Source organism: Nomascus leucogenys, chromosome 9 (genome assembly GCF_006542625.1).
Source record: "Nomascus leucogenys isolate Asia chromosome 9, Asia_NLE_v1, whole genome shotgun sequence".
In the NCBI taxonomy this organism is placed as follows: domain Eukaryota; kingdom Metazoa; phylum Chordata; class Mammalia; order Primates; family Hylobatidae; genus Nomascus; species Nomascus leucogenys.
In genome coordinates this window covers 30,838,194-30,864,131 of record NC_044389.1, presented here as the reverse complement: position 1 = coordinate 30,864,131, position 25,938 = coordinate 30,838,194, and the positions used below count along the sequence as shown (strand labels likewise).

The 25,938-nt window shown below is 40.5% G+C and overlaps 1 protein-coding gene across 2 annotated transcripts in view; it reads left to right on the top strand.

Annotated features, from left to right (window-relative positions):
* The window catches only part of C9H1orf21 (chromosome 9 C1orf21 homolog), a 254,983-nt gene that overhangs the window by 90,079 nt on the left and 138,966 nt on the right, over positions 1–25,938 (top strand). For both annotated transcript variants that reach the window (XM_030818756.1, XM_003264455.3), the window contains exon 2: positions 4,988–5,207. In XM_030818756.1, the coding sequence (XP_030674616.1) occupies positions 5,114–5,207 (94 nt within the window). In that variant the 5' untranslated portion in view covers positions 4,988–5,113. The remainder of the gene's footprint in view (positions 1–4,987; positions 5,208–25,938) is intronic.

Below are 25,938 nucleotides of genomic sequence, written 5' to 3'. Positions count from 1 at the left end.
TAGAATTTCTTTATGGAATGTATCACTTTTAATTCGTATTTTAGAAGAGCCTTTCTTGACAGGGAATTTATCTACAATATTTTTGCCTTTTGTATCCAAAATGAAAAAGTCCATGACTAATTAGTGGAAAGTGAAATTACGCATAATGTTATGTAAGTAGAAATATTTTCCTGTAGCTTTTTTTTTTAAAAGTTCAAATATCTCTGATTTTTCTTAAAAACAGATTTTGCTTTTTTTATTCCTTCCCAATTTTATCAAAGTAGGATTTTTTGATGAAACCTTGTTTCTAGTTAAAAAAAAAAACTAAGGTAATGAAAAAAATTATTATAATCTTTCCTTATAAAAGGACAAGGTATTGCATGTGTGTAATATGTGATATGTATTCATACAAAGTAATGGACCTACTTGCGTGGAGAGAACTTCCTCATGTGTCACATGAAGTGTTCTGGAATAGTAGTTTCCCTTCTGATATCTGAAGCACCTTGAGGTACGGTGTAAGGAGAGGAAGGATAAACATGCACGGTTACACATTTTTACATTAAAAAAAAATTTCAATTGGGCTTACAAATTTGCTGATTATTTTATCAAAAGTGGGAAAAATGTCCTGTAAAGATGGCATTCAATTAGGCTAGCTCATGGTATCATGGATTGCACTTTAATTGTATAAGGCAAGATAATGTAGACATACAACCATTTGGGGAGGGGTTTACACAAAGCCATGGGCCAGTTAATTGGACCTCATGTTTTTAGAGGTGCCTGATGATCCTATGACATAGATCATTTAGATTAAAGAAAAATCATCCTCAGTGGGACTTAGTTTTAGAAGATTCCATCAAACATCAAAGGGATGCTTCGATTTAATTCTCACACTGTGATGTGTGACTTCAGAAATAACATGCTGGTAATAACAACATGTGACAACAAAAGTCTCAGAGGTGCTCTGGGTCATGGTCTCTGCATGCTTGTTTGCACCATCAGATTTACCTCTCTCTAAGTGCTGTGGTTTCAGGAAGGTAAACAATAGAGCATGTGAGGTTGGGAGAGAAAAGCTGAGCAAAGCTAATGAAAAAATGGAAGCTAAAAAAAAATGCTGGAGTTTATGTGAAGGATAGCATAAACTGAAGGGAACGTCTTTTGAGCAGATGATTCTAGCAGTCTTTGGGGATACGTATTTGAAGGTCTGCTCAGTGTGAGGTCTCAGTTGGATTGAGATTAAGTAAAATAATTTTCAGTAGAAATGAAACCTTGACATTGTATCAGGCTATAAAAGAGATACAAATCAGGGGTATTTTAATCCTGTTTCTTTAGCTCTGGTCAGGGCTCTAACCTGACATTTCTTGACATGCTCCATTCCAAAGCTGAGTCAAATGCCTGTGATGTGAATGAACTCTCTTGTCATCCTGTATTTAAGCTGCAATAGCTGTACGTCATTGCTGCAAAACTGGTCTTTCTAATTATCTCCTTCTCTGATCATTCTTGTTCTATAGGGATAGAGAAGAAAAACATATATCTTGCCTTGTTTGCCACTATATGCACAATACCTACCAAACACATATCTGTCACTTAGTATTTTAAAATCAAAATCTGTTGATTAAATAAATGAATAATTGGACAAGTGTTTATGTGCAGAATCCAAATGACATAGTAAAAAAACTTTCTTCAGTGATCCATGATTAACTTTGTGAATTAGAAATCTTTTGCCCCTCAAATGACTTCATAATTATCACTTTCAAATGAGTAAATTACTAAAATATATTCCTGATGAGGTCCTGAAACTTGAAAGCATCACTCTTAAATTTGAATTACTGCTGTAAAATAATGTAGCACGTATGTTTCAGAAACAAAGTCTATACCTATTTATAATTTGGTGAGAACTCATATTGAGCTATAGTGCTTTAAAATATGTGTAATTAAATTGAAATTTCTTGAGTCATCATTTGAATTGGGTGTAAATCATGTCTAATCTGCTTGTTAACCTGTCCCTCACCCCAATGCTTGAATAATAGAGACATCCTTTAAAAAAAAAGAGCCATTCTTCTGTGTCTTATTTCTGTTAGCCTTCTGCAATGTGTTTGATTTCAAATAATTTCCACCTTTAAAATTCAAATAAAATTTTTTTATGCAAACACAACTTTTAAAACACAGAAGAAACACCACTAACTGCTTTTCGGGAGTAGCAAAGGATAAGTCGTGTCTTCAATTCTTCCCTTTGCTTCTTGGATAGCATAAGAGGCTGTAGATATGAAATTGGAAAAGCGAGAGGACTCTCAAAGAGGATGATTGTTAAGTTGTCTCTTAATTCTCAGTGTACTCTGATTTTGTTAGGATTGCCCCCTGTCTCCTATTTTTACTTAGTTTATTCTGAAAAGGTGGCAGGGAAGCCACCTAGGTTCCCCCTCTCACTTCGATCTCTCCTGCATATGTGTAAGTGTAAAGTCGTTTTCCCATACTTCCTTTTTGAACAGTAAGGAATCATGTCTGGGAGCCCACACCTGTTACCTTACATGGTGATGCTGGGGATGAGGAAGCAGGGGGATGGATGCTGCCCCTGAGAAGGTGCTGGCTGGGAATCCAAAACAGCAGCAGTAGCAGCAGCAACAACAACAACAACAGCAAAAGCAGAAGTAGCAACAGCATTGGCCGCAGCAACTCGCAGCAGCCTCTGCGTTAGAGAGGGGATTCTTCCCTTCTCCCACCTTTACAGCTGAACCCCTTGTCCTCTCCCTCTTGTCTAATATTTCATTGATGTTTCTTCAAAAACTATGACAGGTTGGCAGAATGGACCTCTCCACAACTAATTTAATATTTTCTCACAGTGTGCTCTAACTTGGATCAGAAAGAGTACCTATGGTCTTATGACATCCTATAGTTTATTCAGTTGGATGAAGGTAGCAAGGCCTTCTGCAGGCCCTTCACGAAGTATCAGCAGTGCAGTCCTCTGCCCTGCCCCCCATCCCCACCTGACCCCTCTGAAATGAACACACGCAAATGTGCCATGCTCTTCCACATTCTAGTGTCTTAGCTCAGTCTGTTCCTTGCAGCTGAATAATGCTACCGTCCTTTCAACCTGGTAAATTTCTACCAAACCTTTGATACCCTACAAAAATACTACTTCCTTCCTCTGCCCAGTCATAATCTAATCTGCTTTTTTGAATTCTGCATTGTCATAGATTCCTGCGAAACTACAATCAGAGCTCGTATTACACTGTATTGCGTGCAATTTTTTAAATGTCAGCATCTCTTCTCCATAAGGCCCCTGAGCTCTATAAACAAGTATGAATAGACCATCAAATAGAAATACTGTAGCCTTGAAGACATTACTGCTAAATAATGGAATAGAGTGTGTGTGTGTGTGTATGTGTGTGTATGTGTGTATGTGTGTGTCCATCCACAGGCCTGGATTTCATATAGTTTTGAGATGAAGACCTGTTAACATTAAGTTACATCAAGTAGGGGGAAGATATAAACATTAGCCATCCGGGAGAAAATCTTCCTGGTTTGTAGAACTTTACCAACCAACTCTACACTTCCTATTAATAATTTAACATAACCACTGAGAGAGAATAGTTTGAAGAATTATATGAGACATGACCAATGTTATAGTCATTGTCAATATTTATGGCAATTTGTATTTGCTTGGCTTAATTTAAGATCACTGCCTTTATATCTAAGTTCAGTTATTAGATTGGTTATGCTAATTTGAAAAATTTTCTTTGCTGAGATTTTATGGTTTAAACGATTAAATTTCCACTTCCAGAGATGTCCTTAGTGCTCTAGCAAGGAGGGTTTAGGAGCTCTAGTCTTCTTGGTAGAGAAAGCTTATAGCTACTGTGTAGTAGCACTATCTGAAACTTGAGAAACTTCCACTGTTCATGGGCGGGGGGCAGTGGGACGTGGGTGCTGATGAAGATTCAAAGAGGCTTGATGCCTTCTTTGTTCTGCCAGGACTCTGAGGAGGTAAGGGCCTGTATTACAGTGGGAGGGATGAAAACAAAGGAATGTGTAGGAGAGATGTTTCAAAGGAAACATTTACAAGACTGGAGTAAGTCATCTATAGGCCCGGAATGGTTGGGTTAGGATGATGAAAGAATAAAACAAAAATGAGCAAGTTGAGCAGAGCAAACACTCAGAATTTGAGCAGCCACCTTGGATGGGGCAGGGAAAGGTAAAGTCACTTAAGTCAATTTGAAGATTATCTCCTTTGCAGTGTATCTGTAAATACTCTTTAAGCCTTTATGAGAAATCGGTAGAAGCATGAAGTTTATGCCAAAAGCTTGACAACTGCTTTGTTGCTTTTCTTCATATTTTGACATCTTCTGCCCAATCCTTAAAACATTTGGCTAGCTAAGCAGAAAATGGACAGAAGTAAGTTTTAGACCTTGCCCCATCTCCTTCCTTTTTCTCCAAAACAGTGTTACCTCAGGTAAAATAAAATACTGAATTATTTACAGCCTTAACCAGAAATGTATAAAGTAGCCCATGTACCAGTCTGAGGAGGATGGCTACCTTTTCCTGGCAAAATTTGAGGAGCTGGGAGGGCTGGCCTGCAGGATAGGATGAGGAAGATGAAGAGCTTTTCCCAGCCTCCTGAACTAGGTGGATCTCAAGAGTGTGATCTCCTTCCTCGACAGTTTTTGAGATTTCAGAACATTAGTAAACTTACGGGTACTTTAAGAGTATGTGTGGCAACCATTAGTGCCCAAATATGTATTTGAATAAATACATATTTTTGGTATCTCCTCAAAAAGTTCACTCCTCGGCCATGTGTTGCATAGGGACATGCCTTTCCATCTTGCTTTCTGAGTGGGAAATCAAGTGAGAATGGGCCACGCTGCACGTGGTGCTTCTGTGCCCACCACAACACCAGTGCGATGGGTGGGTCTGTGCATGACTTCTAGTACACTGCAGGGCACAGCACACCAAGATACTGAGGCTTGTGTTTTGCTACAGTCACTGCCCGTTCTAATCTAGCTTTCTTTTCTTGCAGGTGCACACATCTTGACCAACTCAGCAGCAAGGTGGATTTTCTTTGTGTTTAAAGAAAAAAAAAATGTCCCTGTGTCTGTAGAGATGATTTGCAGTTCAGCCCGGCTGAAGCTGACCGAATGAGACTATGGGCTGTGCCTCCGCCAAGCATGTTGCCACTGTTCAAAATGAAGAGGAAGCCCAGAAAGGGAAAAACTACCAGAATGGAGATGTGTTTGGCGGTGAGTCCTATCAAACTTGACTCTTGACCCATTGATTCTAAGCCTTTCACTTTTTTTTTATTGATACATAACATTTGTACATATTTATGGGGTGCTTGTGATATTTTGTTTCATGCCTAGAATGTGTAATGATCAAGTCAGGGCATTTAGGATATCTATCGCCTCGAACATTTATCGTTTCTATGTGTTGGGAACATTTCAAAACGTATCTTTGAGCTACTTGGAAATATACGGTACATTATTTTTAACTATAGTCACCCTACTCTGTTATGGAACATTAGATCTTATTCCTTCTAAGCCTTTCATTTTTGTGACAGTGAATAATTACAGTGATTATTGGGTTATACCGTCTGAGGTGAAGGGGTGATGAGACCCAATGGAAATCAATGTGGATCTTTACTTTGGATCATCTACATCATAATTTATACAAAGTGGTCTTTGAGGAGGAACATGGAGGTTTCTTTTTTGCAGGAGCTGGCATTTAAATCAAGCTTCAAAGAACCAGCAGAATTCACATTGGTGCATGGGACAGTGGCCATGGGGTGTCCTGGTAGAGGAGAACTGTAGGACTAAAAACAGAAGTCCAAAAGGGGAGTGAGTGAGGATTTATAAATGAGGGAGTGAGGTGTTTTTTTTAAAGTGTAATAGAGAGTGAATTATACATTTTCAGATTTAAAATAAAAATACAATGAATCTAATAATCATCTTTTAACCTCTCTCTGTTGACTCAGAATGACTTTAGGATATCTAGTGCAAAGGCCACAAATTGGCAACCCATGGCCACATCTTGTCTGCAAATACATTTTTTTGCCCCCTCCCCAAAGAATTTTAAAATAAAAAGCAAGGCAGCCTTTAAAAATCAGGATATTTCACATAAAACCCCAAATTTCTTCAAAAGAGCTGGCAACAAAAGGTCTTCATTCCTTGAGATAACAGTCAGGGGGTGGGGTAGCAATTGCCCCTGCAGCCAGGCTGTGGCCTCCAGTGAGCTACTAATGCTTCCCTGGTGCATGCACACCGAGTTCAGTTTGTTCATTGACATTACCTGGCCACTTACAGGCTTTTATGTTTGCCTGATCTTGAGATTGGCCCTTAGATGATTATTGTGAAGTATGGATATATAAACAAAATTTCAATTAGTAGCAGGCAGATGAAGCAATTTTTGTGGAATTATTTTAACAATAATACCTACTACTTGACATTTGCATGATGCTTTCATTTATAAAAACACTTCTTCAACTCTTAATCAGTAAGGGACATCATAGAAATATGTTGTAGAACCTCATTGAGATAATGTAAATAACTGTAGCTGCATCATTCAGTCACTGTCAAATAATTCTACTACTTTTAAAATCTCTAGCTTTTGGTTCATTGTAATGATTGTTTTAGTCTCCTGGTGAAGAATTGGGAATGGTATGAAAGAGCTAAGGCTCAGTTAAAAGTGGACTCGTGTGTTTGGGAAGGAAAACTTTGTTTCATTTTGTTCCAAGGAGATGCATTAATTGCCTGGAACAAATTTGCTTCTACTGGTAACTACCTATAGCATTGAGAACTGTGGAGAAGAGTAACATATATGAACATCTTAATAAAACTACAGTCCAGATCTTTGAAACCACAGTTTTTAGGGAAAGAGTTGATTGGAACTAGAGTCATTACTGTCATCCTCAAACGCTTAACTTTTAAGAGAAAATAATCTAACATCAGGGATTTGTTTAACTTCTACCTGATGTCCTGTATCATTATCATTTTTGTAATAGAGCTACCATTTATGGAGCCACCACCATATGTCAAACATCGTGAGGCATTTACATTCATCTTTATGTTGAATTTTCACAACAATCTTGTGAAATATGTGCTATGCAAATTTTACATACTTGGAAACTGAACACAGAGAGACGGACTTGTCCAAGGTTACCCAGCTACGAATGCTAGAATCCAGATTGCTCAGACTCCAAAGTCCACCTTTCTTTCTCCATGTTGTTTCCTGATGCCCTGCAGCCTCCCATACGTCTTTTTTTTTTTTTTTTTTTTTTTTTTTTGTGAGACAGTCTTGCTCTGTGGCCTAGGCTGGAGTGCAGTGGTGTGATGATCCTCTTGACTCAGCTCCCTGAGTAGCTTTGGGACTACAGGCATGTGCCCTCACACCTGGCTAATTTTTTAATTTTTAATAGAGATAGGGTTTTGCCATGTTTCCCAGGCTGATCTAAAACTCCTGGACTCAAGCAATCTGCCCACCGTGGCCTCCCAAAGGGCGGGGTTTACAGGCATGAACCACCGCACCCGGCCCTCATTCTTTAATGCACAAAAGTATTGATTGGTCTGTATCCTATGTATAAGGCCTTTTGCTAAATGCCATGGAGATTACAGAGGTAAATAATCCATAAACCTTGCCGTCTAGGACTTTGTAAGAAGATAAGGAAGTGTTATGAGGCAGAATAAGCCAAATGCCCTAAGAGGAACAGACGTACCTCACGATAACAGTCAGGGGATAGATGCTCTGCCTTAAACCGCAGAATCAGAGCAGATTTCTTACAGAGATGACGTCCAAACCTGGCCTTAAAGGACTGAAAGAAACAAAACCTGTCTCAATCTAAACTGGAAAAGGAACAGCTAGGTAATGTAAGACTTATTCAAGAATAATAAATATTCTAATTTATGGAACTAGTGAATGGAACATAAACTATAAATGGGACAGAATTGGCTAGAAAACTAAGTTAGGGTTAAATTATAGAGAACTTCAAATACCAAATGACAGTCTTTAAAAAGATAACCTTAGATTGTCAGAGCAAGATTTGGTGATATTCAATATGTTGTGCTTACATTCTGCTTGGCAATGAGACCACTTAACCATCCCTTCACAACTTGTATAGCCAGGAAGACTCTATTCTTCTAAAGCACCATATGTATTTTGCAGATGTTAGCATCTGATAAAGGAGCTTTGTGTTAGTCAACTATTGCTGCATAGACTGTAACAAACTCAGGTGCAGTCACTCACCACTCGCAGAGTCTAATTCACAAGAGCGAGGTCTGGCATAAAGAAAGTGACTTTATTCCACAGCTTAGCTTGGGGGAAGAGGTACAGGCTCCTGCCTTTAAGGGTACTGTTTTGCTTTTGGGGCAGAAAGCATGGACTTTTAAAGGGAGACTTGGCATGAATGGCATTCAGGGGAGGGAGTGAGCAGGTGGGGGTCTGCGTGACTCGCTTTGGTGCTTAATCTACTGGTGGTCGAGCTGGCGTCACCGCAAGCAGAGCTAGGTGGTATAGTGGCCTTTGTCTCAAGATACTCTCCGGGTGGGAGAGCCTTCCATCAGGGACATACTTTAGGTTGCAAATTGACTGTTGTCTCTTGAGGCAATCTCCTTGTGGGAGAGAGTTTCTGCTCTGGAGCTTCAAAGTAAGCACATAGTTAGATAAGCTTCCAGTGTAGTGAGTGTCTGGTGAAGGGAAGGTAAAGGTTATGATTGCATTTCTGAAGAGCTAGGTAGGAAATGGGAACAGAGGAAAAGAAGGAAAGAGAAAAGAAGAAATAGTTTAAAAAAACTCTCTCTCTTAGAAAAATGGGGATACTTGGGTGTAAGACAACTTGAAGCTCTCAGTCGCATTCCACAGTAACTGTTTCTTTCTTGATTATGAATTGGTGGGTCAGCTGTGGTGACACTTCTCTATGTATCTCTCATCTTTCTCCAGGGACCAGCAAGCCAGTGGGAGCATGATCTCCTTTCACAGAAGGGCGAGCGTGCAAGCGATACGTATGGTGCCTCTTAAGCTTGGACTTAGAGCTGGCACACTGTCACTCATACCCACATGTCACTAGCCAAAGCAGGTCACATGAGTGAGCCCAAAGTTAGGCAAAAAAGTACACTCTGACCACAGTGCATTTACAGCAAGGGTATAGGTGCAGGGAGGGTCAAGAATTGGGGCTAAAAATCAGTTGACCCCAAGCCCACCTTGTCATTGCTGTCTCTGGGCCTCTATGTAGTTCATGCCATAAAGTGTCAGTTAATGCCTCTGCTGAATTTTCTTCATCCTCCCAACACCCACATTGAAATTTTATTTACTCCAGCATTCTATCATCTTGTTAATCTCTCTAACATAAATATTAGCAAGTTTGTGGGATTGTGTTAAATAAAGCAGGAATACAATGGGGAGAGAACTTCACCAATCAAGGGAGATACTTTTTCTAGCCCCGTAGGGCTCTGGGGGAAGAATTACCAGAATCCAATGTCAAGACAATTCTAGTACCCTAGATATTACTGAATATCACATTTTAAATATGACGAGTTAAGGTCTTGTCTGTGTTTCTTCACTTAAATTAATTCGCAAGGAGAAGAAGTTTTCAAAATCCCGCAATGATCACAGATGGTGGCAGATAAGGGATAGTGATAGGCCCACTTTTTAACCATTTGTAACCCATTGTTTCTGTGGTCTCTTACTGTATAACAAATACCCCAAACATAGTACCTTGAAACATAACCAGCTTATTATTTCTCACGATTCTGTGGGATGGCTGGAGTTCATCTGCTGTTCTCTCCCGGGCTCAGTCATGCAGCTGCATACAGCTGGGATCTCAGCTGAACTCAACTATCCCAGATGGATTTGGGCTTCTGTCCACAAGGCCACCCTTTCCAGCTGGGTAGCCAAACTTTTCAGCCCGGCTTCCAAGAGAAGAAGTGGAAGCTGCCAGGCCTCTTAGGACCTGAGCTTGAAAGTTCAAGAATGCTACCTTTGCTGCCTTCTGTTGATCAAAGCAAGTCATAAGACCAGCCTAGAGTTGAGGGAGTAGAGTCTCTCCACCTCTTGAGTATGTGCCCATAGAAAGGGGAGGAATTGTTGGGAGCCATCTTTGGAGACCAACGCCCATTGCAAGAGGAAATTATGATTCCATGACTGGGATATATTTCAACCTGGACAATTATATTATGCTTTCTAAAACACCCCTCTATTTTTCACCGAATAAAGTGGCCTTATTTATGCTTTAAAAGCTAAACATTTAAAAATGTTTTAAAATGTTATTACCACATGTTGTTGAAGATGTGACAATGTCTGGGAAGGGTGGCATATTTGGGGATGGCTCTGAAGTATGTGTCTCTGAGTGTGTGTACACACACATTTGATCCTTCTCCTACAGGTGTTAATTTAATTTCAAAGCTTCTGAAGACATGCTCAGGAGCTTTGATACCCAGTGTGTTTATACAAATGGTGATTTCCATTTTTTTGAAGCAGTTTGGGCTCCATGATGTCTTGGTTATTTAGGAGCTCCACCACAACAAATGTGTGTGACAGAATTTCTGTAGCATGTTCCACCATGCAGAATTAAATGCTAAATGGGCATCTTGACTCCTAGATTTCAGAAAATTTAGGAGATCATTGACAAGGAACTTCATCAGTGGTATTTACTTACATATTTTCTTTCACTTTAAGTGTTGAAGCATAAAAAGTTTCAGATCTAAAGTTCTGCCTGACACACTGTGGCCCTTTCAGAAGTCAGATCCACTTCAGAAGGTTTCATCTTCAGATTGGAATTTTCCTTCTCTCAGTTGTCAGGGCAGATGTGAATAGTGGTCAGCAGATCTGCTGAGGTCATTCAGAGGACAGCTGAGCAGATTGCCAAGACCAGCTTGCAAAAAGTAAGTGACCAACAGGTTCAAGTTATCATGAACTGGTTAAGCAAGTTCTAGAAAGCCAACTGCTTATTGGATTTCTTTCAACAGTCATTCTCTTAGACAACTAAAGTGGGTGCATAGAACACATTTAGGCCCTATTAGGGAAATTAATACGTCAGGCTTGAGATCACGATCTCTCCTGCAGCCCCGCCCCCAAGTGGGGAGAAACTCTTACAGTTATATTGACTTTCTTTTTTGTGCTTTTTCTGTTTCCACTGTTTCAATAATGTAGTCTTTAAACTTGAGTCACTTTTGGCTTTTGCAGTTAGTTTCCAGATCCTATAAATCTCACCCTCTCCTAGCATTGCTTTTCTTACCACCACTGTAGTTTAGGCTGTGACAGCCCATCACCCCAAGAACTGCAGTGTTCTCAGGAGGAATCTCCTGTTAACCTCCTTTATTGCTTGTTTGTTCCTTTGCTTGTTTTTGGTCTGTTTTTACTTCTTCATTTTTTGGCACCACTATCAGATCAGCTTTTCAAAGTACTCCTCTGTTGGTATTAAATCTTCTCTAGAACTTTCTGTTTGTGCCTAGTTCTTAGCCAATAAATCCCAAATCCTTAGTTAACATCCAAGACACCGGTAGGTGGCTCATATCCACCTTTGCTGCCTTTGTGTGTGTGTGTGTGTGTGTGTGTGTGTGTGTGTGTGTGTGTGTGTTTTGAGATGGAGTCTCACTCTGTCACCCAGGCTGGAGTGCAGTGGCGTGATCTCAGCTCACTGCAACCTCCATCTCCCGGCTTCAAGCAATAATTATCTTGCCTCGGCCTCCCAAGTACCTGGGATGACAGGCACCCACCACCGCGCCTGGCTAATTTTTAGATTTTTTTTTAGTAAAGACAGGGTTTCACCATTTTGGCCAGGCTGGTCTTGAACTCCTAACCTCAGGCGATCCACCCTCCTTGGCTTCCCAAAGTGCTAGGATTACAGGTGCAGCCTTGTTTTATACTCTGTTCCTTCATGATCGCCTTCTTCAGTCAACTGAGCAAGGCAGCCTTGTGAACTTATCCTTCACCTTTGCTGCTCTAGGCCCTCCAGTACATGGTGACCGCTGCTTGGCACGGGCCCCTTTTCTCGACTTCATGTCTTTAAATCCTGCTCGTTTTCCAAATGTAAACTTTTATACAGAGCTTCCTCTAATACCTTCAGAAGGTATCTCTTTCCTGCCATCCCAGAATACTTTTTATTTATTTGATTTATTTGTTTATATGTCTAATGTCTCTTATGAGCTGGTTAGCTCCCCCCGAAGGCAGGAACTGCATGGTCTTGAGAGGACAGAGGGCTCCCAGATGGCCAAGGAGCTGGAGGCAGAGAGATTGTTCAGGAATCAGGTTGGGCCCTGACCGAACCAGCCCTCCCATATAACTAAGGTGGCCCGCACTGCTGCCGAGTTTGGTTTCAGCCTGATGTTTATAAACATCCCTTTAAATGGAGGCGCTTAGATGATTGCAGTAAATTCTTCTGGAATGATGGTGTGAGACTGAGCAACAGTAAAGCGAGCAAGAATTTGGCTGCTTTCTTTCACTTGAACTTTGTATTGCTATGTGGCTTCAGTTAAGTTCTGATCCTTCGGTATACCTAAATGAGAGCATATAACAGGTGTATGTGGCTGTGTGTGTGTGTGTGTGTGTGTGTGATGGTGTTATACCAATCTATTACTCATCTAAAGTGCTGTGAGACCTATTTCACAAGGTTATGGTGAAAATTAAATGAGAAAATACATCAGATTTATTCAGAAATTAAAAGCACTTGGAGGCAAAGTCATAATTCACTGTTTATGTCTCATAATTTTTGATTGCATTCAGTGAAGATGGATTAAAGATACCTGTGTTTGTGGACAGTAACAGAGAATAGTGTTTGTCAGTGCAGTCCAGCACAGTACCCATGAGCCACATGTGGCTATTGAGCATGAGAAACATGACTAGTCCTAATTGAGATGTGCTATCAGTGTAAAATGCTCTTTTAAGTTTCATATTAAATGAATATTTAATACGGAAAAAGAATATAAAATAGCTCATTAATAATTATTGATTACATGTTAAATGATATATTTTAGATCTATCAGGTTAAATAAAATATATGAAGATGAATTTCACCTGCTGCTTTTTATCTAATGTGGCTACTAGAAACATTAAAAGTACACACATAACTCACATATTTCTATTGCACGGTGCTGATTTATGTGACTGAGACGTAGCAGTGGTAGTGTGAGAATTTCCTTCTCTTTCAAGTTTTAGTTCTTATTGGATCTAAGAGAAAAGGAGTTTGATGGAGGCAGTGGCCCTCATTTTCTGCTTGGAATCTCTATGCGTTAAGTGAGCACTAGGTGTGTACACTCACCCTTTCGTGTGTCGGGGGTGATTTGGGGAAAGAGGGGTACATGGGGGACCACCAGAGAGGCAGAATTGGGAGACAGCTTGGCCAATGAACGGGAGCAATGCCACCTTGCTCCTCTCCGTGCTGCTTAGTGGTAGACTTTAGCTTGCCTCTACTGTAACTTTTTTGCTGGCATAAGGAAGCTTCTGTTGGCTTCTGAAGCTGTTATTTCCCGAAGGTGAGAGAGAAAATCATGTTTCCCTTTTTTTTTTTTTTTTTTTTTTTTTTTGAGACGGAGTCTCGCTCTGTCGCCCAGGCTGGAGTGCAGTGGCGCAATCTCGGCTCACTGCAAGCTCTGCCTCCCGGGTTCACGCCATTCTCCTGCCTCAGCCTCTCCGAGTAGCTGGGACTACAGGCGCCCGCCACCATGCCCGGCTAATTTTTTTGTATTTTTAGTAGAGACGGGGTTTCACCGTGGTCTCGATCTGTCGACCTCGTGATCCGCCCGCCTCGGCCTCCCAAAGTGCTGGGATTACAAGCGTGAGCCACCGCGCCCGGCCCATGTTTCCCTTTTTCTGTTTTTGGTGAATCACAGGAGACAGTAAAGAGCCCTAAGGGTAGGAGAAGTGTTTGACGGATTTGTAATAGGCCAGATTACAGTCATAAAAGCTGAGAAATTTAAGTCAAGATAAGTGAGGAACATGGTCTTGGCTTTAGGCTTTGAAGGCTCCCTGATGTCTTGAGCTGAGCCTCAGAAAGGTCTTAATGGCTCGAAGTGCTCATGGGGCTCCTGGAATCACAGAAGCCAGTCGACCTTGGCTCAGAGCTTTAACTGCATTCTTCTGAAGTAAACGTGCTCACCCAGTGTCTGACTCAGAGAAGGCGCTCACAATATGTTAGTTTTATTTCCTTTTAGGTGGTTCCTGGGCCATGCTGATGGTGCTCACTTCAGTAGGAAAAATGAAACATGCGTGTATGTGAGCATGGAATGGAGTAGTTGTGAATTCTGTCTTACCAGCTGGGGTTTGATTCCGGCGTCACCACTGCCTGTGCTGTCTTGGATAGATAACTTAGCTGTATTTGTTTCCAAATCTATAATATGGAGGTAATGAGGGTATCCACCACTTGGAGTTCTGAGGAGGAACACATAGTTAATAAGGAGAGTGTCCAGAACAAGGCCAGTGCACAATTAGCATGGAAGCACTTGTTATAAATAGTAGTTGGGCCTGAGTAGACTGGCCCCACCTCTTCACTGTCCTCCCCTCGGCCAGCACAAAATAGATACCATGCTAGATGCTGCCTTGATGCCAAGTTTGGTCTAGCTGAGGTAAAGCCAGCAAAAATTTCTACTTGGAAACGTTTTCTATGACAGAAAGTTAAGAAATGCTCTATACTTTCTATATTAAAAAAAATATCCAAGTGCTACTTTTCCTTCCCTTGCCAGCTGGTATCATGAGCCTGTTCTTTTAAAGTTAGAGAGATAAGTGGAAAATAAGACCATTTGTCACTCCCTGCTGCCAGGCAGCTGGGTTGCAAGATGAGGGAGCACCTGAGTTTTCAGAGACCATTGGCAAGGACACGCTGGCAGGGCCCTCCGAGTCCCTTTGGTTTTCTTCAATTACTCCTTTGCCCCTTCAGGTGCTTGTATGGTCTGTAGCAGTGAAGACCTGCTGGGTGCTTCCTGGCCCTCTGGCACCATTCAGTGAAAGGTGAGAGGACTGGAGCTGCAGGCAAGGCCTGCCTGGGGATGAGGGAAGTTCTCAAAACGTGCCTTAGTGACAAGAGAGGGAGTCAAAGGTTTCTTTACCTGTTTCACTTCCCCTTGGAGTTATTTTCTCCTGAGTGACACTACAGAATTCAGACATTCAAAACAATGGCTTCTTCCTGGACTCCTGGCTGGTGTGACTGAAGGGACCTGCCTTGCTATTAGCACCTCTCCAGGCAGCCTCTACCTGGCCCCTGGGCCTCATTAGGCCCTGGCTCTCCTCCGTAGAGACTAGTACAGCTCCTGCCTTCTGCACCTGGAACTTTACATGTGACTGGTTATTTTGCCCATGAACCGTTACAACTTGGATTTGTGCTTTACAGTGTATGAGGCTTTTTCAAACGTAATTATTATCATGATTATCCCTACTTGATAGAAGGGGAAACTGAAGTTAAGAACTACCCCAGTTCACTTAAGAAGTGGGACAGTGGCTACAATGGCAGATGCTGACTCGACTAAGGCAGATTCCTCCTTGGGAATAAGACATTGACATTAAGTCCAAACCAACCTTTGCTCAGAAGTCTTTGAGAAGTCATTGTTAACTGGCCACTTGAGGTCAGACTCAGTTTTTAAATGAGGATGTCTGGAGATTCTAATATGGTCATTAGGGCTATTTTCCATGGAACTGAAATACAATGTTATGGTAAGCACACAGACCGAAAATCTGGCAGATTGGTTTCAGATCCTGGCTCGGCTACTCACTAACATGTAGTCTTGGCAAATTGCTGCGGCTCTTTTTGCCTGGGTTTTCCCATCTGTGTAGTGTGGGGAGTAAAACTAGTACTTGCCTGCCTTCATAGGGCTGTTGTGAGACTAAAATGTATTAATATTTGTAAATCTTAGCATAGTACTTGGCACATGATAAGCACTGAGTTAGTATGCTCATCATCATATTAGCAGCCTGAAGTTGCACAGACCTCTGACCTATGCAGTTTGCATTTCTGAAAATGGTTGCTTGGTTTCCCCTGATTACGCTGGAGGAGAATGCGTCATCAGTTTATTTGTAGATGTATAATTCTCTAAACTTAAAAGATGATCAATTATCCATGTAATACTTTTTCTTTTAGATTTTAAGATATGTGTGTTCCTATGGTTTGTTCTTTCTCTGTTTTGACCTAGACCAGTTTCTGTGCTGTGTAAGATGTGTACGTGAATATTTGTCTTTTAAATGAAAAGACCAAAGGACATGATTCAGGAATGATGAATATAATATTATGCCTCATTTCTTTCAAAGTGTAGTTTAAAAGAAATCCCACCATAGAGGTTAACAAATACATTTTTCGCTTATCAACCATAAATCTATATTTGAGTGTGTGTGTCTTGTTTATCATGCAGAGTGAGATGTTGGTAGAAGTAAGGAGTAAAGCACCATGAGATGACTAGACGCAGCAGACACAGATGATGCCCCAGCAATTGTAATGGGATAAACGCATCCATAAGCAGCTGAAATAAAAAGATATACCAATTAATTGGGCACCATTTCAATTCACATTTTATTCTTTGAAGATATTCTGTTATTTGTGATTATAATATTAAAAATGAAATCCCCCAATTTATCTCTTCATATTAGAATTTTTCAGACTAATCTAAAAATTTAACTGTCAAATAAGAAACTGTAGGCTGGGCACAGTGGCTCACGCCTATAATCCCAGCACTTTGGGAGGCTGAGGCGAGCAGGTTGCCTGAGCTCAGGAGTTTGCAACCAGCCTGGGCAACACCGTGAAATCCCATCTCTACTAAAATACAAAAAATTAGCTGGATGTGGCAGCGTGCGCCTGTAGTCCCAGCTACTTGGGAGGCTGAGGCAAGAGAATTGCTTGAACCCAGGAGGCGGAGGTTGCAGTGAGCCGAGATCGTGCCACTGCACTCCAGCCTGGGCGACAGAGTGAGACTCTGTCTCAAGAAAAAAAAAAAAAAGAAAGAAACTGTAAAAGTACTACAAAAAATCAAAAACTACAAGTGAGTATTTTTATAATCTTAGGTTGCAAAATGTCTTTCTCATAATGCTACAAAACCCAATACCAAAAGAAAAAGTTCGTGATAAACTGTGATTATACAAAATCTAAAATTTTGCATAGCAAAAAATAAACCACCATAAACTAAGTCAAAAGACAAACGTCAAACTGCGAATAATATTTGCAATACAACTAAAGTTAATATGACTAATAGAAAAAGAACCTTCAAAATCTGTAAGGAAAGAACTAACATACCAATTGAAAAATGGACAAAGTTCATGGCCAGGCAATTTAAAAGAGAAAAAATATAAAGGGACAAAAAAGTACAGAAAGATATTCTACTTCTCAGTGATAAAATAAACCACAAAAACAAACCAGCAAAAAAACCCAAAGCAAAACAAAACATTTTTTACCCTTCAGATTGGGCAGGAACAGGTGGCATCTGTCTCATGCTATAATGGGGAATGTCAACGCAGAACAATTTTTCTGGGGCACAAAATAGTAACATATTTCAAAAATGTAAATGAGCATGCCCTTTGCCCTAGGAGACCCACTGCTAGGAATTTATCTTAGGAACATAATTGGACAAGTGTGCAAACCTGTATGTTCAAGGGTCTTTCTCACTGATGAAACGTGCATGGAATAGAGCGATTAGAGATCAAGGTATTCTATACTTACTGATATGGCAAAAGGTTTGCGACAGATTATTAAGTGAAAGGAGTAAAGGAATTTTATGCAGCATATCTTGTTTGTAAATTTTACTTGTTTAAAATATATGTAAAATTCTGTGTGAGTGCATAAAAGAAGTGTTTGAAAGGCCATTCACCAAAACTTTTACGATGGCAGTCTCTTTATTGTGAAGTTTCAGGTGATTCTTAATTTCTTCTTTGTATTTTTCTGTGTGTCTTCAATCTTTTATGATTAACATTTATCATTCACTACAACTGATTATTTTGATAAATATAATTCAAATGTTTCTATCTCCAGAAGGCCTTTAGTTGTGTTTTCAGGGCAATGGTAAAATCTATCCCAGAGGAGAAAGCACGTCTATCACTGGAAATAGCCCCAGAGAAACAGGGATCCGACTGATAGAAATGTTAGCCCAGGCATACAGATGGAATGTGATGACTGGCACTTGGTTTCACTTAAAACCTAGCATTTCACTTCATCCTAAGAAGCACTTGTTGACTACCTTGCGTGAATTAGGTGCTGTGCTAGGCACTGAGGCTGTAAAGATGGGTTAAACCTGGTCCCTGCCTTTAAGGAACTGGTAGAGATGCAATAGATGGACATCTTGACAGAAAATGTCAGTACCATAGGATGATAAGGCAGAAGGTCTCTTTTTCCAAGGAGTAGGGGAAGACTTGTAAAGAGGATGATTAAAGCCTCAGCTGAGTCTTAAAATATGAATACCAGCCAAAGGAACTAAGTGAGACAGAGCAGGAGGTTTAGGCTGAGAGTCAGTGAGAACAAAGGCTTAGAGGTACACCGCACATACAGTATAGCAGGGGAGACTGGGCAGCTTTAACCAACCGGTGGAGACATAACTTTAGAGAATCTCACATTAACGGTAGGAGTCTTAAGTATTTGAAAATTTTACTCTGGATTTTTTTTCAAGACACTTAAAATCTCACATAGACAATATAAGAATCATGTTAGGGATTGGAAGTTAGCTGAAGATTTAGAAAACAGAAAATTTGATGCTAATTCCTTAAGCTGTCTTAAGTGGTCAGCCTCACCTCAGGTTAGATTATTATGAACCCTGAGTAATAATGCCAGAACACAGCCTTGTGTAGATGAGACCGTTTACCAGGAAAGGTTAGTAATGATTATCTCTGGGTGGTGCTGATTACTAGTTAGTTTTTGTACTTCTTTTATTTTTCCAAATATTCTACATCCCTTTTTCTAAAGAAGATTTAAAAAAAAAAATTATTTTATAACTATGTAGGTGGTGATGTTGAGAAAGAACCTGTGGAGCAAAGTATAGTGGCTAATCATACTAATTTAGGAACCAAACTGATAGGTTCCTCATTTGTAAAATTGGAACTTACCTCATAAGATGCTATGAGGATTAAATGAATTAATAAGTAATAAAACACTTAAAATAGTGCCTGGCACACAAAAAGTGCTATATAAATAATCAGTGAACTTTATTTAGAAAGTTCTCTGGATTATTCTCTCATAAACAGCACATTTTCATCTTTATGACAGTAAAGTTTAGCATAGTGCTTTTTTCATAAGAAGAATAAAAACTTCATTCAGAAAAAGGAAAACTTTTTCCTTAAAGTTCATTTACCTGCAGATATCATTAGTGTGTGTAGTACTTTCCTTCTTTTTTTTTTTGAAACAGGTTCTCCGTCACTCTGGTTGCCCAGCCTGGAGTGCAATGGCATGATCCCAGCTCATTGTAGCCTCAACCTCCCAAGCTCAGGTGATTCTCCCACCTCAGCCTCCTAAATAGCTGGGACTACAGGTGCGCGCCACCATGCCCAGCTAGTTTTTTGTATTTTTAGTAGAAACAGATTTTCACCATATTGCCCAGGCTATTCTCGAACTCCTGAGCTCAAGCAATCTGCCCACCTTGGCCTCCCAAAGTGCTGGGATTACAGGCATGAGCCACTGTGCCCGGCCCTTTTCCTTTGTCTTTAGCGGTAACTGTTATGGTTACTTATAGCAAAGTTCTGGGCCACAGGCTATGAATCATCAATGACGGTGACCTTCAGGGCTTTGCTAACTCACATGACACTGGTTAAGTGGTTTGGTTTCGTTTTGCCTGTTTTCAGCCCTGCACCCAAGAGGTTGCTTAAGCTATGAGAACAAAAGTAAAGATAGGAAATAACTATGATATAATTCCATATCTCAAGTTTATTTTTAGCTAACGGGCCTTGTCTTGCTCTTCATTCTGAGGCATAAAGTCTCTTGGGAAGAGAAGAAATCAGAAGCATGATGTAGATCTTGACAAATGACTAATTTGAAATGGAGCCATCTTCATTCTTTGTAACTTTAATCTTGATTTCTCAGTTTTTCTCAAGTTTTCTACTGTAAGCAAACCTTCACAGAAATAACTCCTCTTAGAGATCACAGTGAGCTATGTACTGTGTAAGGTTTTATTAGAACAAGCACACAAACAAAAACAAGTGGCTGTAAAGCCCAGTGAGCCCAGTTTATAGAGAAGCCATTGACTTGCCTGCAGAACCGGGTTACATTTGGATTCTGCCACAGAGTAACCGTGCTACAGGGTGACCTCTGTGGGCTCTGGTTTCTGCGTCTTGGGAGTGAGTGTGTGGAACTGTGTGATTGCTATGGGAGTGCTGAGTGCTAATGTTCAAAGGTTCTATTTACCTGCTTCCCACACTATGGACAATTCACTCAACTGTGTGGTGTCAGTTTCTTTCCTGCAGTGGAACCATTGGCAAGATTATATATGTTTATTGCTTTGTTGATTGCTCTCAGAAAAAAATGGTGGTGGTGATAGGGTTCAGCTATTAAAAGCTTTATGGTCCAGAGTTGACCAAAGTGTTAATTGCATTGTGATATTTTTTCAATGAAAAATTAGAAAGAAGTATCACCAATATCTTCTGTAGCTTCAGAACATTACCATGAGCCTGAAGGTGAGAAAGCGTGAAGTGTGTGGAGTTGTATCTCTGCTTCCACCTTGGCTGGCTGGTTTGTAAATTTATCTTTCATCCAGTGATGCTCGAATTAGTGGTGTGCAGCTGCTGCTGGTCAGTGAAGGATTCCATTTGTTGGCTTTCTGTTTAAAGGTTTGTGGTAGAAGTCAGGGTAGGGTAGATTTGTCCTGTTATTTGAAAGGGATAATGAAATGTCTAATAGAAGACAGTTATAAACAAAATCTAAGCCAAAAGGAGAACATTTAATTTCCCAGGTTGCTGATTTTCTCAAGAGCTACTGTACTAGGATCTGATCACTCTGAGAGTGTGGTTTTGTTTATTAACTTATATAGCTGTACCCTGTTGGTCCAGCCAGACTATAATAGGGCAAGAAGAAGTAAAAATTTACAGAAAGCCAGATTCTAAAGTATAATAAAGCAATAATATTTCTGTGGCTATAATATTAAGTATATATAAAATTCTCTAAAATATAACTCACAACACATGTTTAAACTATGAATAAAAATGGTCTTTGACAGTTTTTTAAAGGTTACATAATTAAAGTTTCTTGGATGGAATGGCCATAGCTGGGGAAGATGCCTGCTGGAGAGGACACAGGCCATGAGGAATACAATGTTTATAGTCAGCTTTCTTCATAGTAATAATCCGTGCTGGAAGCTATAATATAAATGGACATTTACATTTTATCTAAAAATAATTTTAAAAGTTTATGTGCATGGCTATAAGCATTGAAGGTAAAAGAGTAAGGGTGAAGTGAAAAATCATGATGTTAAAATAGCATGTCTTTGAAGCTAATTAATTCCTTCAAATTGCAAAACAGTCACACGAGTACAAATCTTTATTTAGACTACGTTTGATTTTCATTTTGAAAACTACATTCAAGACAAGCTAAATTACATTTAAATTCCCTTCCAGCTATAGATATGCATGCCTCACTGTATAAATGTCACTGTTGATTTTGATCTATAACCAAAGAAGAAATTGTAAAATTATGTATGAAATAGGATTTTATTTTTAATGTGGCACCAAGTATTTTTGCATTTATTGTGTCGGCTGTTTAACACAATATTTTTTCATTAATCTTTCAGTCTTCATTGCCTTCTGTCTCTCAAGAGATGTCTTTTTATCTGAAAGTGTTTATAAGATCTTGAGTTTGGAGTGTGGCTTTCCTCCTTTGTTTCTTGCCTTGTTTCCCATGATGCAATTGTTAAACGGCCAGCATGTTAAAATGAAAGACAATGTGCTTTTAGCTCTGATGGAACTCTGAAAATTAAAGTTATTCATTCAAGAACTATTTGTTGAGCAAATACTATAAACTGAATTTTATTAAGGGATATAACATGTAATATGATAATGATTGCCCTCATTTGGCTCACATTCTAGCAGGTAATAAAGGTAATAAAAAGAGAGACAAACATATACTGTCAGGGAAAAATGTCATGAGAATACAAAAGGGGATGGAGACTTGACAGGATGGCTATTTCAGAGTCATCTGTCAGAGAAGGTCTATCTGAGGAACTGACCTTTGAGCAAACCATGAGAATACCTGGGAACAGAATGTTTCAGGCAGAGGAACAACAGAGCCAAATTTCTGAGAGGGAGCTCGCTAGTGGATTCCAGGAAGAAGCCTGATGCCCTTGTGCCAGCAGGGTGATGGGTGACAAACTCACAGAGACAGTCCAGGGCCAGACTGTACTGCTCTGTACACTGGCTTCCGTTCTAAATGTAATAGAAATCAGGAGAGCGTTTTGAGTGCAGGGGAGTGATGAGGTCTGACTTTGATTTTTTAGTTTAAAGGATTATTTTGACTGCTACATAGGGGAATAGACTATAGGAAGAGAGTGAAGCAGTTGACCAGTTAGAGTCTTGCTCAGTAGTCCTAGCAAGAGATGGTGGTGGTCTGGATCAGGGAGGTATGAATGGAGATAATGAGATATGGGCGGGCTTGGGATATTGGGGAATGATTAAATATGAGCTTCATTAGAGCATATCGTATCTGTGGTTTTCTCTGTTAAGGGCAGCAGTGGGAGGTGGAATTTTGTACCATTACAAGCTCCTCTTTAGTGGTGGCTTGCAGGAGGCTGAGTTTTTATGTTTTAGAGCAATGACCATGGTCTGAGGCTCAGCAACATGGAATGAAAAATGAAATTTGAAAATTGTGAAAGCAAAGATTTTCAAGATGGGGCTGTAAGGATTAATAGGGTCAAAATTCTACATTGTTTTTTGCTTTTGCTTTTTTTTTTTTTTTTTTTTACCTTCTTGAGGCAAATTTGTTTGATGCTAGCTGGGATAAAAAGAGCAGGATTAACAGTTACGTTCCTACTTCAGTTTCCAGGGCTCAGCTGTACTCAGGCACAGGGCATGACCCAGGTGAGGAGAAGTGCTGCAACTCTCTAGAACCTCCTGGGACTGTGGTTCGTCTGCTCAGCATGTCATCGTTACACAGTGATGCCTCATTTCATTCAACCTGAGAGTGAAGGGGTTTTAGACATGGCTTGCTTGTTCATTTTTAGCAAGTTTCTTAAGGGCCAGGGTGCCTGAAGAGGCAAGTTTCTACTCTCGCCTCCCTTCCTGTAACAGCCACCTCCCTTTCACCTGGCTCTTCCCTTCCCCCTGCAACATAGACTCTCATCTCTACACTCTTTTGTTCCTCATGGAACTCTGAGCTCCAGTTTCTGATCCCATGAGCTGCTCTGAGCTTTGATCCCTGTTCCCATCCTCTTCACTTGTACCCACCATCCCAGTTCAGTTTATCTTTCTTTTTACGTCTTCCCAGAATAGGAGCAGTGCTCTATGAGAAGAGAGAACCAATACACAAATGAAGCATAGATCTCTGTGGAGGTCCAACCAAGACCCCAGATAATGTCCCATTGTGAATTTCCTTTCCACTTTGCATTGTTACCTTTTAAAGAAAAAATTAATGTCAATACACTTACTCATCTTCCCTCCGTCCCCCTACTACCAGCATCACTGTCAAATAGCATCAGTATTCTCTGTAAAAGACACTGTTTTTGTTTATTACAAGATATGGTGGGCCGGGTGTGGTGGCTCATGCCTGTAATTCCAGCACTTTGGGAGGCCAAGGCGGGTGGATCACGAGGTCAGGAGTTCAAGACCAGCCTGGCCAAGATGGTGAAACCCCATATCTATTAAAAATACAAAAAGTAGCCTGGCGTGGTGGCAGGTGACCGTAATCCCAGCTACTCGGGAGGCTGAGGCAGAGAATTGCTTGAACCCGGGAGGCAGAGGTTGCAGTGAGCCAAGATCGTGCCACTGCACTCCAGCCTGGGTGAGACTCCGTCTCAAAAAAAAAGGTATGGTGAATGTGTAAGCTTTCTATTAGGTACACTCACTTTTTTGTAGACAGTTGGCTTTTAGAGGGTTTCTTTGCTTCTGCAGATTGTAGGGAGAAGTTGACAGAAGATGAATCCTGGAAGATGAGATGTTAAAGGAGTGGCCCACTGGAAGGGGTGGAAAAGGGGGCAGGTAACCGGTTATTTACATTGGGTTTGGTAAGCCAAGGCCAGGTCTACCCATAGAGCATCCTGAAGGAGACACAAACAGATAATTTCTGGGCTCTCCTCAGTTAAAAGGAGACTGAAGTCTTAGTGCAGGAAGGAGTTCAAGGCCTAAAACCCAGACCTTACAGTGGGTAATGTGGCTTGCTCTGTAGGGAACAGTTGCCTCAAGTGGTGATATCAGCTGTTTCTGGAAACTGACATAGTGAGAGTATAAAAGACAGTAAACCTGCAATTCTTGCCCTACTGCTTTGGCAAATATTTCATTGTTTATGTGCTGCCAAGACCCCCGGATTTCGGGCACACCTCTGTCAGATCCAGTGGGAGCGGTGGAGAGTCACATTCACCCACTGGCTTGATCAGGTGAAAAGGTCTCTTTGCACCTTGTATGTGCTGCTTCAGTTGCAAACCAAATAAGAGGAATATTGGACCATGGCCAGGTCATACATTATACTTGAAAATTATTGAATTCTGGAATTTTACCTAACTCAGGCCTTCAAACACAAGCAGCATCTAAGAAGGGCAGCTCTCCGCTTGAAAGAACACAGTAGAGAAGATGTGCTAAGGTGCTGTGGCTGTTCTGCACCCTGTATGAGCTATCCGCCCCAGTTTACCTTTGGGTGGTTTATACAGAATTATGTAGGCCTTTCATACTTTGCTATAGGTTAAAAATGTCTAACTTAAAAATCATTAAAAGTTCTAGAAATTACTGCAGTTCTTTTTTTCTCTTGCACATCTTTTTTGAGAAAGAAGGATATAACATTACCTTTAAGAACATTCAAGGTGTCTTCCTCTATGTTTAAATAGGTTACAAATAGATGGAGCGTGAGGGTCCGTGAGGACCACCTCTGCATCAGCTCTGTGTCCTCAGGCTCTCAGTACAGAGCCTACCTTGCTTTGGTTGATTTTAATTTAATCGAACCGCTCTGAAACCTTCATGAATGAATCCTCATACCCTCTCCTCAAAAGATAAATATTCAGAACAGCTACCATCTTTTACAAACAAACTGAGCAGGATGTGTTGCTAAAATAGGCTTCTTCAAGCTTCCCAGGTTGTGGAAGTTAGTGTGTTCATATTTACCGTGCTGCCCACCATTAAGCTATCATGGAGCATGCGTTTTCCCCACTCACCCAGATATTATTCCTAAAGAGCTGTTCTTTGTTGCTGTCAGAATACACTTTAGTCTCTGAGGGGAAAATAAGTTGGTGATTCGTATCAACTGGAAATGATCTTTTGTTTTATGTGAATGAAGCTCTTGTGAGAAAAGGTACAGACGGTCAGAAGGAAAGAAGGAGAGGGATTGCCTGCTGCCTCCCCGCGTGCACACGTGTGAGTGGGTGCTCCCACCAGCTTTCAGGAGGCTTTCTTCACGAATATGAGCACTGATTTTGGGAGATCTGCAGTGGAAAGTCAAGTCATGAATATTTTTTATAAAGAGAGAAATGATGTAATTTTATCACAGAAGATATTTCAGATGTATTTTTCCATTTTAAAAATTCATTGGCAGTGCTCATACGAAAGAATTACTTGAGCTGAAAATGACTCTGTCCAGTTTCTTCCTATTTCGTTAATGATTTTGCAGCCACTGAATTCTTTCTAAATGTTGTATAACCCAGATAAAGTCAGGCCTCCTGGAAGCCAGCGTCAGCCCAGAGACATATGAAAAGAAACACCAAATATCACTGAAAACCAATTTAAATTTATACTGAATAATCTCATTCATAAACCACAGCACAACATTCTGAAGCCTACCCCTCCAAGAATCTATAGCTTTCTGCCACTCTGATGACTTTTCATCTGTCTCTCTTCTACCTCAAAAATCTCTCATCTCTCTCATTTTCTGCAAAACTTTCCCTCCTGCCCAGCCTACTCTGGGCTTTC